We start from the raw sequence: 18,295 nt of genomic DNA, 5'->3' as shown, positions 1-18,295 counted from the left end.
TTAAATCCTCTTTAACTAAGTAGAATGAACTTAGTTTTTTACCAACCAGGCATAGGAGAACAATTTTAGTAGCTCCTACTAAGCTTTTTTGTACGACACCAAAATCACCAAGCCATCGAAAACCCTAGCCGAAGATCTCTAGAGAGAGCCTAGGTAGGTACTTATTTTAATAAGAGATTCCAGATTTTCAACTCCTCTACAAGCAGAAAATTAAGTCCAAGCAACAAGTACCTACTTCTCATTGATCATAGATGAATGACCATTAAATACCTAATATAAAAATTACATATTTATCGAAAAATTGTTCTCAATACATATACTTACTTACCTAGAAGGATTATATAATTATACTGAATCCTTTATTCCGATTGCGTAATCATCTATCATCCGTCTTATCTGATAAAATTGATGACACACAAATAATAGTCCGGCAATATTCCCCCTGCAGATCTCATCATAAGCTTTTAGGGATCTTTTGTGCGGTAAAAAGCTCTCATATAACTTGTTATCAAATAAAAGAAAGGTGTGAATTTTCACAGGCGGTTCTCTAGGCCCCACCTCTTAAGATGGCGTTATCCCCTCCACGAGATAATCAGCCAGTAGCATAACAGAATCTCAACCGAGTGATACCTACAGCTTCCGCGACTCTCCACCTATTTTAAGAACCAATTATCATCTTCCCGCATCAACAAAGAACGGAATCTGTAGTATGTTTTGAGGTTTCGGTGTTACCACATTAACATCGTCGTGATATAATAAATTATATTATATTACCCAAATAATTATTGTAGTTCACGCAATAATATGATAACGGTTTGAGTATGAATTCAATTGACGATATATCGAGCACGTGCGAAAACGATACCGGATCGTCATTTCGTAATAAACATTCGATCAGTGCAAATCGAAAAGAAAATCTTGAATACAACTCTGAATCCGAATCTGAGTTTGATAGTGAAAATGAAACAATTGACGTGATTTGTGAAAACAACGACCATACTAAACCTATGTTAAGATCCAATTCACCTGATAATAGTGCAAATACTATTTATTCGTTTAGTAAAAGTTTATATGCAAACAAAATGACAGTGAAAACAAAGGGTAGTTGTGAAAGTGATCAAAATATAATGTGCGTTAACAATATTACAAATAGTATTATAAACGATAGAGGCAAAAACTTTCTCATTGATAGTATTTTAGGTAACAACAGCAACAATCCGCAAACTAACGCAATGAGTGATAGTGAAGAGGCAGAAGCTGGTGATGAGCATAATGGTATGGATTAAAATACTTAGATTAATACTCCATTTAAAAGTTAAAGATTTAAGTTTTTTTTATAGAATTTCAATTATTATTATAACTAATTAACCCAACTAACTCAAAAAATAACTCAAAATTTAAAATGCCCCCGACACAAAAACCTCCATAAGAAAACTAGAAAAGAACTATATAATAACTTTCAAACGGCTGAACCGATTTTCTTCAATTATAGCTAAGAACACTCTCGATCAAGCCACCTTTCAAACAAAAAAAAACTAAATTAAAATCGGTTCATTCGTTTAGGAGCTTCGATGCCACAGACAGATACACAGATACACACGTCAAACTTATAACACCCCTCTTTTTGGGTCGGGGGTTAAAAATGTATCTGCAATCTAAGGCTTTACAATGCAAGCTAACCCTGTATCGAATACATGATGCGCCTAACTTCATCTATGTGGATTTAAGATTTTTAACATTCTAATGGGAACTCTTTGATTTCTTGGTATCGAAAGCAGCCTATGTCTTTTCCCGGTGTGCAAGCTCGTCAAAATCGGTTAAACCGATGGACTGCTTAAAGCTAGCAGACAGGACAGACGAGTGGATTTAAGGTACAGATCACTAAGAGATCTGTGGGTTAGGACCTCTCTCTGATTTCTCGACAATCCCATATCAGAATATTATGCCTCTTTGGGCCACATAATTATGTTTATTGCATTAACTGGCCTGCCACGTTGCCGTGCCTGTCAAATCATCAGCGTTGATGATTTTTGGAAATCAAAAAGAAAATTTTGCCTACAAGACATCCGGTATACGTAACTCACGCACGACCTGTCAACTATCAACTGGTAATTAATTAATTACCTATCCACTAGCTAATTTCCGGCATGCGTTGCAATACCTCCTTGTCGAACGACTTGCGCCTCACCTATTGTACGTTGATAGTACTAGATGACAAAAACCTTCACACATGTGAAGGTTCGAAATTAGTGTAATGCACGTGGACGAAGTCGCGGGTATAAGATAGTTATTAACCCGTCAGTCAGTCCGTTTCTATGTATTTACCTACTGGCGTGAATAGATTTAAATGTCCTAAACTCTAGACTATAGAGTATCTATACTAATAAATAAAATTGGAGTGTCTGTCTGTAATTTCGAAATAACTACCTCATATTAAGCTCATATGGTTATTTGAACGATACCAACACTGAATCACACGTTTTTAAAATTTTTGTCTGTCTGTCTGTCTGTCTGTCTGTCTGTCTGTCTGTCTGTCTGTTTGAAAAGGCTAATCTTGGGAACGGCTGAACCGATTTTGACGGGATTTTCAGAGACAAGTAGAGAATTGACCAGGGAGTAACATAGGCTACTTTTTTAACCGACTTTCAAAAAGGGAGTTGTGTTTTTCTACCTATGTACACCGAAATCTCCGAGATTTCTGAACCGATTTGTGTCATTTCTTTTTTAATCGATAGAGGAACTTTGCGACATTGTTTCCTAAAAAATTTGGAGTCCAACTCCTCAATCCTGATGCTGCAGGGGATCTGACCAATCCACGCGGGCGAAGCTGCGGGCAACAGCTAGTATGATATAAATTCCTTTGTCTTCACAGTATCATCGACTTCGAACTGTGCAGAGCTCAACGCGTTGAACGGCGCGGAGCTACTGGCCGGGCATGCCTACGCGCATTGGCTTGCTACGCAGCAACCCGTGTCTACATTTTATGGTAAGTTGATAATCGAACCTTACTATTTCTCCTGCAGGATACCTACAGATAAATGGGTATAACAGAGTTGTGATGCTGAAGTGGCAACGGGCGAAGCACATAGTTCAAAGAACCGTTAGACGTTGGGGTTCCATGTTCCTGGATGGTGAGTTCACACTGGAGACCCTCGGAGGTTGCCAGACCTCCTTTTCACATCGCACATCGCACAAGTAGCAGGGAGCCGCTCCCGGGTAACGCAAGATCGTATAGCATGTGGAAATCTCTACAAGAGATTAGGGACCTATGTCCAGCAATGATGCTGATAGAAGTAGGTAGAGCTCATCACATCAATGTCATAGCTCCATTAATAATATCTTATGGTCTTTTATATGTGTAGCTATATCCACATCTTAGTTTTATGGTTAATTAAGTAGGTGAATGTATCTCATCTTCTCCACCTTTTGGCTTGCTTGTTACGTTTTATGGTAAGTTCTAAAATCTACCTACCTACTAGAAAGTTTATTTCATAGTCTCCCCCTTTTTGTCTTTTCTAAGTATGTACTAAAAGCAACTAATATAACAAAGGATTTTAAGTATTGACTCAAGAAATAGGCATCTTTTTCATTCGTAGAAATCGAAAAAGTACATAATTTAGTTACTCTACGTGAGTAACTAAAACACTATTTCATATCTTTTTTTTTCTCGTGAGGAAAATCCGTCAAAAGCGCAGTGGTTATGTCGGACTCCTACCGATTAAAAACCTCACGAAGTTCCATCCCACCGCTGATGACGGAGCACAAGGGACCGTAAAAACCTCGTTACTCCACCAGCGGATGTCCGCCGTAGCAGACCCACCACTGGGACACTACGTGCCCCCAAACACCGTTAGAGGCATGCCGGAACCACAGCACGCCAACCAACCCGAGGATCACACAGTGAGCGACGGACCACCCCGTGTCCATCACCCAAAGATCCTCCCGAGGGCTAGGGTTCGCGGGAAGGGGCATCCCCTTTCCACGTTCCCCATCCTCAAGATCTCCCTCGCCCGTCACCATACTGGACAGGCGAGAGACCGGTGGGGCAGCCACTAGCCAGTGACTGGATGGGTGATGAAGCCCCATCACCAACCATCCAACACAGCCACACCCTCCGCTCCTGCGGCGGCACACAAGTTGAGCCATGAATCGTAACAAATGGACAAACTTTGACAGTTAAAACATTAGTTGTTTTTAAGATCACTGTTATTATAATTATTAGATACATTAGATTACATTATTACAGAAACGTGCAGGTAGCATGGCGTGACAACGCGCGGGTGCAATTCTTCACACGCACATTGCGAGCTTGCACGCAATCATCCCCCTGTGATGAATAATAATTGTATATTTGGTTATTCATTTAAGGGATAACACTTGTTGGGATTGCTTTTAGAAATAGAAGGATACACTTTTGCAAAGTGCTTTGGTATCGTGTAGACTAGACGATGCCCAGATCAATTTTTGTTTTCTTTAAGCAAAGAAGACAATGAATATAAGTGTAAAATAATTCTTACGAGTTTACTATACCTTTTGCCTTGTTTGATTGCCTCTTGTAGTGGCAGAGGGCTTACTATTTTTTTTTTGTGAAAAGAGTTGGCGTAGCTCTGCAGCGCGGAACGCAGCCAGTAGGTACCTATTCTTAACATCGTCCATTTCACTCGGGCATGGCTTTTACCGTGACTAGATAAAGCTTTTACTGTAACATTTTCAGTTTAAAAATCTTAATGTCCAAAGCTGAAACCCCAAGCATTGCGAGTGGCCTATGCAATCCTTAGAAACTCCGAGACCCTTAGTTAAAAGCCAAACCTTCGGCTTCTGCCTGACAAAATTTTCATTGGATCCTAGGAGGCAGGAGTACCAACCTAAATTCGTTGTTAAAAGCCCTAATTCAATTTCACTAATTCAACTTTGGTTAAGTATCTAGTAGGTATATAGGCAATTCTGAATTATGTATTTGAATCACTTCTGTCTTCTTTCTTCTCTCTGTCACTGCTCTCAACACGCTTTTTCTTCATTATGATTCATTTTTGTTACAAAAGTCATAAAATATGGTGTCCTCATGGTGCCCTCTTGTGTAAACGTACCAGTTTGTCAACTATTTTGTCACATTCGTCCGCTCGGAATTTCGGTGGCTATAAAATTAGTGTGTTATGTCATGTGTCACATCCGAGAACAAGCAGGGAGTCCATCTTTATATTTAACTTCACGGATGCAAGTAATGCTACAGGGTATCTATTATAGCAGTATACAGTAGTATTCGGTCAGCCCTTGACTGCGATCTAACGTGGTACCTGCCACACAATGATGCAGTCTAAGATGGAAATAATAAGTAAGTATCACAAGATAGGCTTATTTTAATACATTTTGCTAAATATTAAAAAAAATATCTCAGGTAGTAGATTTTGTTTCGATCAAAGTAAGAGCATTTAGTTTGAATATAGAAATCATAATAACTACCTAGGTATCTAGGTAACGACTATTATTTCTGAATTTAACAATTTCGACCATCAAAAGGATTACAATTGTACCTACTTTGAATAAATGATATTGACTTTGACTTTGACTTTGACTTTGTAACTTTGAGCTTTTTACGGTTCTATCAGTGCAAGCGTTTTGGCGTGATCCACACAAACAAATTAACAGACAAAGTAATAAATTATAACCAGCAGAGAATGTTTAATAAGCGCTAAATATTTCCATGATCGAAATTGCGCTAACGTGAAAAATTGTCGTCACTAATATCATAATATGTAAAGCAAACAGGGTATACATGGCGTTCCGTTTAGTGCGACATGTCTGGGGACACATTCGTCGAATTGTCGCCGCTCGCCAGCCGACGGACGGTGGTCGCGACTTCACACCGAAGTGTCGGCAAACAGCTGCCGCGTCGTTAATTACTAACAAAGCTGGTGTGTTTACACCCCGCTTTAGCAACTTGTGCTGTTGGAAGTAGGTATATCGAGAAAAGATGATACACGAAAACTTTTAGGACGCGAACGTATTGATTATTAACCCCCGACCCAAAAAGAGGGGTGTTATAAGTTTGACGTGTGTATCTGTCTGTGGCATCGTAGCTCCTAAACTAATGAACCGATTTTAATTTAGTTTTTTTGTTTGAAAGGTGGCTTGATCGAGAGTTCTTAGCTATAATCCAAGAAAATCGGTTCAGCCGTTTGAAAGTTATCAGCTCTTTTTTAGTTACTGTAACCTTCACTTGTCGATAAATTTTTAATTTACATTTGTTAGTTATTTACTTGCTTATGCCCAAAACTTCGTCCAAGACGGCTACACAAATTAAAACCCATATTTTGCCCCTTAGGGGTTGAATTGACAAAATCCTTTCTTAGCGGGTGTCTACGTCACAATAACTATATCTACCTGCCAAACGGCGCGATCCGTCTAGTAGTTGTAGCTATGCGTTGATCAGTTAGTCAGTCAGCTTTTCCTATTAGATTAGGTACTAGCTGATATACTCGCAACTTCATCCGTGTGGATTCAGGTTTTTAAAAATCCCGTGGGAAATCTTTGATTTTTCGGAATGAAAAGTATAGTTTAAGTCATTCTCCAGGTCTTTAAGAATACCCATGCAAAAAATACATCGATCCGTTGCGCCGTGATTGAAGGACAAACCAACAAACAAGCACACTTTCGCATTTATAATATGGGTAGTGATACCTAGCCAGCCCGTAAGCAATTTTTACTATTTGACGTCAAAAGTTGATAAGAAAAATAATTTCTTCGTCGCAATTCACGAAGCTTCGTTTTGAGCGACAACAAACATAATTTCTGACTCCGTGTATATGTAATAGGTATTTCGTGCATATCTCTATATGGACATTGCAAAATGGTCTATGGAGCGGTCTTACGTTTAAGAAATCCAGCGAACTGACGCGGCGCAGCGGCTTTACAATTGTCTAACGGGCCCCTAATTATAAATAGTAGTCGTATATTTATAGTATTCGCACTGATTCACACCAGTTTTGGAGGATAGCCTGACTAAGGAATTATTTTAACTAACTAAATAACTGAAACTAACTACCTAGGTACCTAATTTACCAAAACTCTGCCTAATAATAAAGAGGATAGTAAGTAGAATTTTTGGATATTTTAAAAACTTATATTATGAAATATTCGTCAAACGATCTTGCTTCCTATCTCTCTGGGTTTCAAGCCTCTATGCACCATGGAAATCGAGTTTCGGTATATTACAAAACAACCGATATGCCCTCCCATAAGGAATTTCTTTCGCCTATTAAAAATTAACCTACTTAATTTGAATTCTGCTATTGTTTTTTTAATATTTCTATAAGCAATTGTACTTTTAATTCACATTAAAATGAGCTCTACCTAAATCGCTTACGTAAAACGTTAGCGATCTGTTAGCGAGACCATCACACAGCACACACTCGCGACAATGCTGTATTGACACACGAGATGTCAAACTGCGCAGGCGCAACTCAAACACCCTGATTGTGTTTATAGCCACTTAACGAGAGACTGCGACAATTCCGATTAGTACTTGAGAAAAAATTCACCGTTTGTTTGTTTTTAGTGAGAGCAGCTACTTTGTAAATTTAGGCGTGTTTTACTTCTGTTTTCTTTTTATTTGGTTTGAGAAATCGCTATTATAAGTATTAATGACAAGTAACATGTGTGATCAATAAAATCAAACAGTCATAGGACAGAATATAAGGAATTTTATCAAGAAATTGCTACTATAATACTGGATCACCGGCATGTCTAGATGAAATACCTGCTTTAGCTTACCAAAAATATCTGATACGCTTAGCAAGTTGGGTCTATAGTATACTGCAGAGTTATTTAGGTTTTAAAAGATTATTATTTAATATGTCTACATCTAAAAGTTAGCGTAGCTGCCTTAAAATTCCTGTTTAAAAATTCAATGTTTACTGAGATATATTTATGCCTATGTAATAAAGTAATAATTAATACTTATTGATGTTTTAACGAGCCTTTCGTGGGTCCACACCGAGATTGATAGTTTTAATGTTCAATTTTTTTCACAGATGATAAAAACAGCAGACGGCCAAGAAGATCAGGTCCTGAAAGGAAGCCGCGTCAAGCGTACAGCGCTAAGCAACTCGAGAGACTCGAATCAGAATTCAAACTAGACAAATATCTAAGCGTTTCAAAGAGAATGGAACTCTCCAAAGCGTTGGGACTCACTGAAGTACAAATCAAGACCTGGTTCCAGAATCGAAGGACAAAGTGGAAGAAACAACTGACGTCACGTATAAAGATTGCTCAACGTCAAGGACTATTTTCCGGGCATATCTTCGGACACACACCCCAAACTTATTCTCTTCTAAATCCATACGCGTACGCGCCACTTAGTTGTGTTTTCACCCCTGTAACAATACCGTCGTCACCGCCCTAGGTCATAAAATTAGTAAGATGCATTATTTTGTAAGCTGTAAATTCAATCATACGTAATATATTTAGAATGTGAAATACCGTAAAGGACCTAGACCTAGTCACAATAATTCCAGGTTGTACAAAAATTAATTAAAACTAGATATCTTTAAAAGCTCCGAATATCAGTTGCTCAAGCACGCTCAAGACTTTGAAGTAAGTACTAAGTACTTTGAAGTAAGTAAGAAAAATAATAATATTTTCAGTGCTTCGTACCTAAAGTTTGCCAACTGCCAACGGGACCCTATTACTAAGACTTCGCTGTTCGTCCGTCCGTCCGTCTGTCTGTCAGCGGGCTGTACCTCATGAACCGCGTAATAGGTAGAGATTTGTCACAGAATAATATGTATTTCTATTGCCGCTATAACAACCAAAAACTCTTTCTACAACCGCACCGCACGCCACCCTAAGCAATTTATCCCTCACCACCTGGGCACCTGGTGTACCTATTTCGACCGCCCGTTGTGGCAGATCCTTTTTTCCTCGCACATGCAAACTGTGGAATCAACTCCCATCGGCGGTATTCCCACTAGATTACAACATGGGGTTATTTTCATGGGGCGGACCAACAAATTCCTGAAAGGCCGGTAACGCATCGGCGGTTCCTCTGGTGCTGCAAATGATCAAGGGCGGCGGTAATCACTTAACATCAGGTGTTAAGTGATTACCGCCTGCTCTTGCTCGCTATTTTTTATTCAGAAAAAAAATCCATGAAAATTTTAAATAAAATTAAAACTGTTATTTTTAGTACGATGGTACAGAACCTTTCGTAAGCGAGTCCGACTCGCACTTGCTCGATATTTTTCCTGTTTTATTTATTTTTTATACTATTATCCATAATATTGTTATACATATAAGTAGATATAAAATGTATTATGTAAATTATGCAGTTTATACCAACCTATCTAATTGTTGGTAACATTTTACAGCTGTACCTACAGAATAGGCCATGCTTGTCCGATTTGTAACATTTTTATGCGGCATTTACTAATTTTAATTACAACGCTAAATGTACACACGCTTGCAGTAACTCGCTACTTTTGTCACTGCAGCTATCGTGTCGACACCTACTCACAAAACAACCCACAGGTGAGAACTGTATCTATACAACTGTAGGTATATATACTATACAGATATGAGGAATTTTTTTTAACGTGTAGGTAAATACTGTTTAACATTATAACTACTACATCCGTTTACGAGTGTTTACGTCAGTTTATAGCCAACTTCAAAATTGAAATTTCATATTGGCATGTTACTGCAGCTCGAGCAACACATTGTATAAATAAAAAAATTGGCCAAGTGCGAGTCGGACTCGCACACGAAGGGTTCCGTATCATCGTACGAGGAATAACACTTAATTTTTGTAGTAGCAATATTGAAATTTCTATTATTTGTTGTTATAGCGTCAATACACTTTCTGTGAAAATTTCAACTCTCGACCTCCCTCATTCGGTTCATGAAGTATAGCCGTTGACAAACAGACGGACGAACGGACGTGCGGATGAACAGCGGAGGCTTAGTAAATAGTTAGTTAGTAGAAAATAGTTATACTTGGCGGGGTTGCTGGTCGGATTTACATCATGTAACCTAAATACCATCATCATCATCATCATCATCATCAGCCTGTGGATGTCCACTGTTGGACACAAGCCTCCCCTATAGAGTGCCACCACACCCGGTCCTCAGTCTTCCTTATCCAGCCACTTCCCGCCAGCCGCTTTATATCGTCGGTCCATCGTGCTGGAGGGCTTCCGACACTACGCTTGCTTAAACGCGATATCCACTCAAGGACTTTCCGGCTCCAACGGCCATCGCCTCTACGACAGGCATGGCCTGCCCACTGCCACTTCAGCTTGCTAATAGTTTGGGCTATGTCAGTGACCTTGGTTCTCCTGCGAATCTCCTCATTTCGGATCTTATTCCTCAGGGGAACTCCTAACATAGCCCTCTCCATAGCTCCAATAATACCATATATACTACTTCTATAATACCATAATAGATGTAAATATACCTCATACATAATTAGCTAGTTCTAATAGGTAGATAAGAATTTCGTAGATATACGTAATAATATAGACATGTGAGACATATCAATAGGTACATTAGTTATGAAGTACAGCCTACGTGCAATAAATACCGTAACATTAATACACCTACATAAATAAAATATTTTAAATGGATTACAAATTGTATTAATAATAGATAAATAAAGTTTTTAATTTATTTAGGTTTATGTATAGTTATATAAATATGCGCTATATAATAGGTATGTATATGAGCGTAAGTAGGTTTAAAATTATGTAATAATTACGAATAAGAATGATGCGGTAATGAAAATGAAAATAAACGATATGTACAAATCTTACCATTCTTTATTTCTATTTGCCGTTTACACCCAAAAAAATAAAGTCGACCTATCATAAAATACATAGTGGGTAGGTACGCGTTAGGTTAAGGGTCGGCGCACATATGGCGGAGCGCAGCACAGAGTATGTTTCACAGTCAAAATATTATCGACATTGTCCTCATTGAAATAATATCTAAAATCAATTGTGCGGATACTAGCGCATCCGCGCGCAGTCCCGCGCGTGCTCACGCATTGTCTGGTAGAAATTCGCGTAATGTGTCACACGATTAGAAAACTTCGCGGGCATGCTCTGCGCTGCGCTCCACCATATGTGCGCCGGCCCTAAGATGGCAATCGGGGTGGGATCGCCCCGCACACCCGTACAGCCCTCGCGCTAACCCCGGTGCGGGATAACGCGGGTAACGTGCGGGTGTGCGGGGCGTCCTCCCCGCTTCATACCCCGATTGTCATCTCGACCTGTCGCGTACCACACAATAGTACCCTTATATTATTACCATTAGGTAATGAGTACGAGTCGTAAATTAAATACATTGTTTTTTAGGATATATTTCGTTGCAATCCGCATCGCCGAGCCCCAGGGCGGCCGCGCGCAAAGCACCGAGCACACCGCCGCGACTCCATGCTACACCGGCACTAAAAAAATACAGATTCTTTAAACCTCTTATAAAACACGCTGTTAGTCATCGGCGGTGTTCCCTAGATTACAACATGGGGTTATTCAAGGGGCGGACCAACAAATTCCTGAAAGGCCGGTAACGCATCGGCGCGCGGTTCCTCTGTTGTTGCAAATGATCATGGGCAGCGGTAATCACTTGACATCAGGTGTTAAGTGATTACCGCCTGCTCATTTAAAACTCTTATAAAACAAGCTGATAGTAGGAAATTAACCTAACTAACTAAACTAGAGCGGTGAAAGCCTAGTAGTTAAGACATCTACCATCTATTCGGGAGGTCGGGGGTTCGATCCTGGGCACGCACCTCAACTTTTCGGAGGCATACGTGCGTTTTAAGCAATGAAACAATGGTGAAGGAAAATATCTTGAGGAAATGTACATACCTGAGAGTTCTCCATAATGTTCTCAAAGGTTTTTTTAATCAGATACAAGTTAGCCCTTGACTGCAATCTCACCTGGTGGTAAGTGATGATGCAGTCAAAGATGGAAGCACCTTTCAAACAAAAAAAAACTAAATTAAAATCGGTTCATTAGTTTAGGAGCTACGATGCCACAGACAGATACACACGTCGAACTTATAACACCCCTCTTTTTGGGTCGGGGGTTAATAACAACTTTGCGGCCTTGAATGACGAGTTGGTAACTATTTCCAGTGATCGCTTGTCTACGACGATAAATTTCATACTTACTGCCACAAAGGTAGCCAATATTTGTTGCTATCACCAATGTTTCTTGCATGTTTATTCCCCAAGCATAAAGTACGGTACAGGCATTCCAAGGATTGAGGTTTTATAGCCATTAAAGCGTGACGAGCCAGACTGTTGAGGGTAGAAACAGATCGGCGACGCGGTTCAGTTTCTCTCCTAACTCGGAAAACGTCGTCCACGTTGACTGTGTCAGTATTGTCTACCACTTGCATTACTTGAGTCGGCTGTTGGTTCTGTAATCACAACCAAAGTTAATACCAATATAAGGTAATACGTAGGTATATCCCGTACTATAATAGTGCACAGAATTCAGAATTTAGAGTCAGCTATGTCATGGTTCCATGGTAGGTACCTAATAAGCAGGTTAATATACCTAATATTAATAGAAATAATATTTTTCATTCGAATAAACTTTTAAACTCGTAAAATGCATATACTACTGCTGCAGAAGACCCTTCCCTATCGAAAAGAACCAGTAAAAAACTTGACGGTTGTTTTTTTCGAAGGTTCGATTAACAATAATAATAGGTACCTACTTATTTTTCTGTTTGTACTTTGAATTTAATCACACCCTACCTATCAAATACCTACCTTAGGTAGGTAGGTACCTATACTTTGAAAATTGAAACACATTTTTTTTAATGATAACCCCACAAATTCGGGGTTTTCAGATTTATTCCTGTACTTGTGCGATAAGACCTACGTACCTGCCAAATTTCATGATTCTAGGTCAACGGGAAGTACCCTATAGGTTTCTTGACAGACAGACAGACAGACAGACAACAACAAAGTGATCCTATAAGGGTTCCGTTTTTCCTTTTGAGGTACGGAACCCTAAAAATCCAAAACAATATAGGAAAGTATCGATCTAAAAGACATACCATTGTTATGCACATAAGAACTTGCAGTATAAACATGCCGAAAGACAAGAAAGCGATCCCAGTGAGAGATATATCGAAGAGATCAGCAATGCCCAAGCCATGCGACTCCCGCTCCACGCCGTATTCCTCGTGGATGTCATGAGAGGAGGGGTGCTGGTACAGCGGCGGCGGCGGCGGCGGCATTCCGTACTCGTAACCACCACCTAAGGAAAATTACGTGCATGAGTTGTTGTGTTAACACACATTGGCGTCGATTCTGTTGTCTTTCTCTAAACTAAATTTGAGTATCTGCATTCTGCATCCTCCTCCTTTTAATATTGTTGAAAAGGGATGGAACATGAATTTTACATTTAAAGACTCTAAATTTTAGTGCACGCTAAACAATAGGCTCGCGACTGGCCGCTAAAGTCACGGGTTTTGACAGTCCTTTTCATATTACATTAGTAAGAAGAGGATGCGAATACTCTAAAATTTAGTTGCCAACAGAATCAGTACCTACCAATATGTAGATATTTAAACGGTTTTGCTCAACGTTCCTGATATACGAACCGGTAAGGTTTGGAACAGCCATTCGGTGACAGTGTTTCCTGCCACGTATGACTTTTTAAACACCTTCAAGGCAAGAGTGATTTCTAGGCGCCCTCCATCTTAGACCTCATCATTGCTTTTTTAAGGCATGACTGTTGCCAAGCAAAGTTAAAATAGGTACGCTCTAAGAGATCTCAGCTTAAATCTCGCCTACTTATAGGTAAGTAAGAAGAGTAAGACATAAAGTTTAAACTTATTCGTTCAGCCATTTCATTGCACATTGCCGTGAATGATTTACCGGAACTTTTTTCAGTCCAATGAAGTGGCAGCATATAGCCATTTGGCGTCGACATAAGTAAGGAATAAGTCTAGCCTAACAATTTGAAGAAGTAGGAATCTAGATTCTAGATATGTCAAAACTGTCAGGGAAGGTAGGTATTGGTACTTACCATGTTTAGAAACTTCATACATAAGTCCATCGGAATCTCCAAGCGTCATCTCAACACCTTCCACCACTTCATATCCTTCTCTGGATTGTGGACGATCTATCGAGGGTTCTGACTGTGTAGTGTTGTAAGGTGGAGTTAAAGACCTGTTGTAATGCTGGTATACATCGTTCAGAGCCATCACCCTGAAAGATGATAATGGGGCAGATTATAAACACAAAACTAAGAATAAAATACACACCTAATAATATTATAACGCACTTTAGCAAAATGTCTAATGGCCCTTGAAGTTGCAGTAATTTAAAGGCGTCTATTATACACATTACAGATCTGGTAGGTACATAATACTTATCACATGTTTCTTCCACAGGGACTTCGATAGAAATCAAGCAAAATGTCAGCATAGATTAAAAGGGCTGCAAGGTGTCGTTTATGCATATCCGACGGAAGCGAATCGACAGAATTATTCTGTTAAATCATGTTGCTAAACATTATTCTCGATTTGCACCGTTTTGTCTAGCTCACTCATAAGGCCAATTATAATAACGCTCTCCAACCAATGAGCTGCGTTTCACCGCAGCGTTTATTCGTTAGTGAAACCATACGATGCGTTGCGTTAGCGGTGAACCGCCTGAACCGTACCTAAATCAATCGCTGTAACATACCATACGATACGCTCGTACGGCGCCGCACCGCACGGACAACGGGCTTGGGTCCAGAGAGACGAAACGGGGAGGAGTGGTGCGTTGCAACGCCTTAGAGCGAGGCCCCATTAGTGCGTTGCGCTGCGTTGCGTCGCGTCGTCGCAACGGAACAGCACATTGTATGCCACACCTGCGTTGCGACGACGCACCATATCGCAGCGCAAGAGCGTCGCAGCAACATGATGATTTATCCCATATAATGGGTCTTTCTTGGACCAAGGATATGAGAAAATCTATATCAATCTCCTGCTCACTCATTATGTTAACGACGACGCTACGGTCTAATGGGTCATGTCGTAAAAAATATATGGAAACCGACGCAGCGACGACGCTGCGACGACGCAACGCAGCGCAACGCACTAATGGGGCCTCGCTCTTACTTTTTTCCAGAGCGGAAACTCAGTGACCGTTTGGCACCCAATACTCAAATGTGCGGTGCCGCAACGCACCGGAAACGCATCGTATGCCCTCAGACTTACACCTTTTGTGCGTCAGGAAGTTCTTCAAACTACCTACCGTTCATAAGCTTTGCCTCAAAACTTGTAAATAAGAATGAAACCAATCTTACTTAGCCAACCATTCTTGATAGTTCATCGAACCGGGGTCGTACATGAAGTTGCTTCGTACGTCCTGAGAGCGGCGGGCAAATAGATTGTTTCCACGGTCACTGTCGTACGGCTTACCGACCCGATTCTGTAGCACACTTTTGCCCATTTCACTTAGTATCTGTTCTGCGAGGTAGTTCCTACACTGATATTCGTTCATCATTTTTCTAAAAAAAAAAGAATTCCTACCTATTATTCTTACTTCAATTACATACATAAATAATTCTCTTCATCGTCAATCCATCACCGCCTCACTACAGAGCATGGCTCTCTTCTCAGAATGAGAATGGAGCACCCTGGTGAAGTGCGGATTGGCAGACTTCACACACCTTTGAGAACATTATGGAGAACTCTCAGCATGCAGGTTTCCTCACAATGTTTTCCTTCAACGTTAAGGCAAGTGATATTAACGGCCGTATTCACAATCATTACTATGAGGTCTCACAGTGCGCTCGAACGCATAGTGTAAGTTCCACCAATCAGATCATTGTAAATTGACGTGATACAGTAATATGATTGGTGGAACCTACACTGTGCCTTGATTGCTTGATTGTGCACTGTGATTGGTGGAGCCTTATGGGCTTCATCGCAGTCGGATAAAAGTAGTTCTACTTTAAATGTCTACCTACCTATGAAAATTGAGGGTAGACAACGCCGCGTCAATCGATCCATTAACGAACGGCGTTTGTTTGCTCGTTGAGATATCGCTTACATTTTGTTTGCTGTCTTCGTCGATCATAAAAAACGTTGGCATGAGGTCCGTGCGCAGAATATCATTTATGTTTAACTCGTCCTCAAACACTTTTGTGGAAACTTTTAACACTTTCAAAATGAATACCCATGTCATGACCGATTTATACGACATTTCGCGACAGTATCGTCAAAGAGATGCGGTGAAAATGGCATCAAAGTTGAACTTGCAAGTTAAATGGGAAGATTACACGGGTTATAGAGCAGAAAATTCTTCAGCATTCAGATTGTATCACAATTCTAACTGTTAACGCAAGTACTAGTAGACGCAGACACACGTACCTAACATGGCAGTGAATTTTTTTTTTAATATTCTAACTAGAGGATGCCCGCGACTTCGTCCGCGTGGATTTAGGTTTTTAAAGATTCCGTGGGAACTGTTTGATTTTCCGCGATAAAAAGTTGCCTATGTCAATTACAGGGACGTAAGCTCTTATTTATACCTAGGTACCTACCCCAAATTTCATTCAAATCGGTTAAGCGGATGCCTTTTTAGGAATCCCGTGGGAACTCTTTGATTTTCCCATTTTGAAAGTAGCCTATGTCCCCGGGATATATGCTGACCCTGTACCAAATTTCGTCAGAATCGGCCGTGAAAAGGTAGCAGACAGACAGACAGACAGACACTTTCGCAATTATAACATTAGTATGGATTAAAAAAATTGGCTCGCTCGTGCCTATTTTCATTATCAAACTATTATAGGGAAAAATCTAGGAAATTAATAGGTCATAACTCATAACTCCTCTGCCTCTCCTCCTAGAAAATATCGAAAGTTCACGACATAGGTAGGTACTTTACTTAGTATTTAATATTTTTGTAGGATAGTATCTACCTACTCTTTTTCAATTTCTAAGGAGCTATAAATTTAAATCACCCACCAGTAATTGTAATTGTAGATGAAATCGCACCCTTGCAGCTCTTAAGTGCCTCGATAGGGCGGAAAGAGGATCCGTTATTCATTATAACACACGATATTACTAATGTTTTGACGTCATCGCCGCGACGTTTGACATGAGAACAAACCCAGCTTGCCCCTTGCTTGTGCTATTCAAAATCCCTAATGCACTGGAACGAAAAATAGAGCAAACTTGATACTTATTCTTGAATATTATTATGAGTAATCATCATCATCAACCCATCGCCGGCGCACTACTGAGCACGGGGCTCCTCTCAGAATGATAAGAGATTGGCCATAGACCACGCTGCGCGCAGGCCAAGTCCGGGTTGGCGGACGTAATGCACCTTTGAGAACATTACAGAGAAATGCTGGTGATCCCACGAGCTTTTTAAAGGATCATCCGTTTTTGACGTGACAACGTCTTATAATTTGATAGAGCCGGCTGCACGCACGAAAAAACATGACTCATGCGGCGTTACCTCGCTCTGAGGCGTTCCATGTAAGGCTTGAAGTGCAAGCGAGAGCGCGGAACGAGCGACAAAGAAGCACAATCGGCCTTTGTTGTCACGTTCAACTATCGTCAGTAAACCGACTTTACAGACAACCAATTTTTTTACGAAATTTGGTACAAAAATACTTTGCATCCCGGGAACGGGCTATTAAGGATATGCTACTTTTGTCCAAGAAAATCAAAAGTTCCCACTCGATTTTTAAAAACCTAAATCCACGCGAGAGAAGCTGCGGGTATCATCTAATTAATAAGTAATAGCGTGGGTCAGTCATTTCATAAGGGCAAAATACTGAAGTGAAATAATTCAAAAGGAAAAACGGCTGTACGTTTAAAACTCTTTTATTTAAACGGCAATAGCTATTAGCTATTAGGTAAGTTGTTACAATATCATATTATGAAGACGTATACCTACCTAATAAACATTTTAAGCTAACGCCTTAGGTATATGTGTTTTATATGAATTTACAGTTAGGTTTTTAAAAATCTTACACAATTTATTTTTAATTCTCATCATATCGACTGACTATAATAATAATTTAATCACATTCAAGTTTTATTTCATTTAACTTTACATAATTATTTCATTTGCCATGACTTCATGAGGCCCTAGTTAAAATCGTACTAGGCACTTACTGACGAAATAAGACGCCCTTAAGTTTTCAAATTAAAGAACGGGACACCAGAGAGCGTCAAAGTATGAATCACGACCTTCGCTTTTTCACACTTCTCTGGCTCTGTTCTTCTCTATCTATATACTAAATAGTGCGCGCAAAACAAGTAGTC

The 18,295-nt window shown here is 39.9% G+C and overlaps 2 protein-coding genes across 2 annotated transcripts; one reads left to right on the top strand and one right to left on the bottom strand.

Moving 5' to 3' along the window:
* Positions 1–736: 736 nt before the first annotated feature.
* Positions 737–8,410, top strand: LOC123867781 (homeobox protein B-H2-like). Its single transcript, XM_045910042.1, has 3 exons — positions 737–1,275; positions 2,873–2,986; positions 8,031–8,410. The coding sequence occupies exons 1-3, from the start codon at positions 822–824 to the stop codon at positions 8,399–8,401; spliced, it is 939 nt and encodes a 312-aa protein (XP_045765998.1). The 5' UTR covers positions 737–821; the 3' UTR covers positions 8,402–8,410.
* A 2,882-nt stretch (positions 8,411–11,292) lies between these two features.
* LOC123867779 lies at positions 11,293–16,341 on the bottom strand. Its single transcript, XM_045910033.1, has 6 exons — positions 15,982–16,341; positions 15,316–15,519; positions 14,047–14,228; positions 13,070–13,272; positions 12,171–12,421; positions 11,293–11,440 (listed from the first exon to the last, which is right to left on the bottom strand). The coding sequence occupies exons 1-6, from the start codon at positions 16,215–16,217 to the stop codon at positions 11,329–11,331; spliced, it is 1,188 nt and encodes a 395-aa protein (XP_045765989.1). The 5' UTR covers positions 16,218–16,341; the 3' UTR covers positions 11,293–11,328.
* Positions 16,342–18,295: the final 1,954 nt, after the last annotated feature.

This window comes from Maniola jurtina, chromosome 8 (genome assembly GCF_905333055.1).
Source record: "Maniola jurtina chromosome 8, ilManJurt1.1, whole genome shotgun sequence".
In the NCBI taxonomy this organism is placed as follows: domain Eukaryota; kingdom Metazoa; phylum Arthropoda; class Insecta; order Lepidoptera; family Nymphalidae; genus Maniola; species Maniola jurtina.
The sequence above is the reverse complement of the archived record's forward strand: the minus strand, read 5'-3'. Positions and strand labels throughout refer to the sequence as shown.

What these genes read in the sequence shown, in the direction of transcription:
- LOC123867781 (XM_045910042.1), top strand. Translation starts at nt 822, where the DNA reads ATGAATTCAATTGACGATATATCGAGCACGTGCGAAAACGATACCGGA. An exon ending in AGCTGGTGATGAGCATAATG is followed by an intron (nt 1,276 to 2,872) that starts GTATGGATTAAA and finishes TTGTCTTCACAG; the next exon opens with TATCATCGACTTCGAACTGT. An exon ending in ACCCGTGTCTACATTTTATG is followed by an intron (nt 2,987 to 8,030) that starts GTAAGTTGATAA and finishes TTTTTTTCACAG; the next exon opens with ATGATAAAAACAGCAGACGG.
- LOC123867779 (XM_045910033.1), bottom strand. Translation starts at nt 16,217, where the DNA reads ATGTCGTATAAATCGGTCATGACATGGGTATTCATTTTGAAAGTGTTA. An exon ending in TCTACCCTCAATTTTCATAG is followed by an intron (nt 15,520 to 15,981) that starts GTAGGTAGACAT and finishes TTTTTTTTTTAG; the next exon opens with AAAAATGATGAACGAATATC. An exon ending in TTCTTATGTGCATAACAATG is followed by an intron (nt 12,422 to 13,069) that starts GTATGTCTTTTA and finishes TTGTGATTACAG; the next exon opens with AACCAACAGCCGACTCAAGT.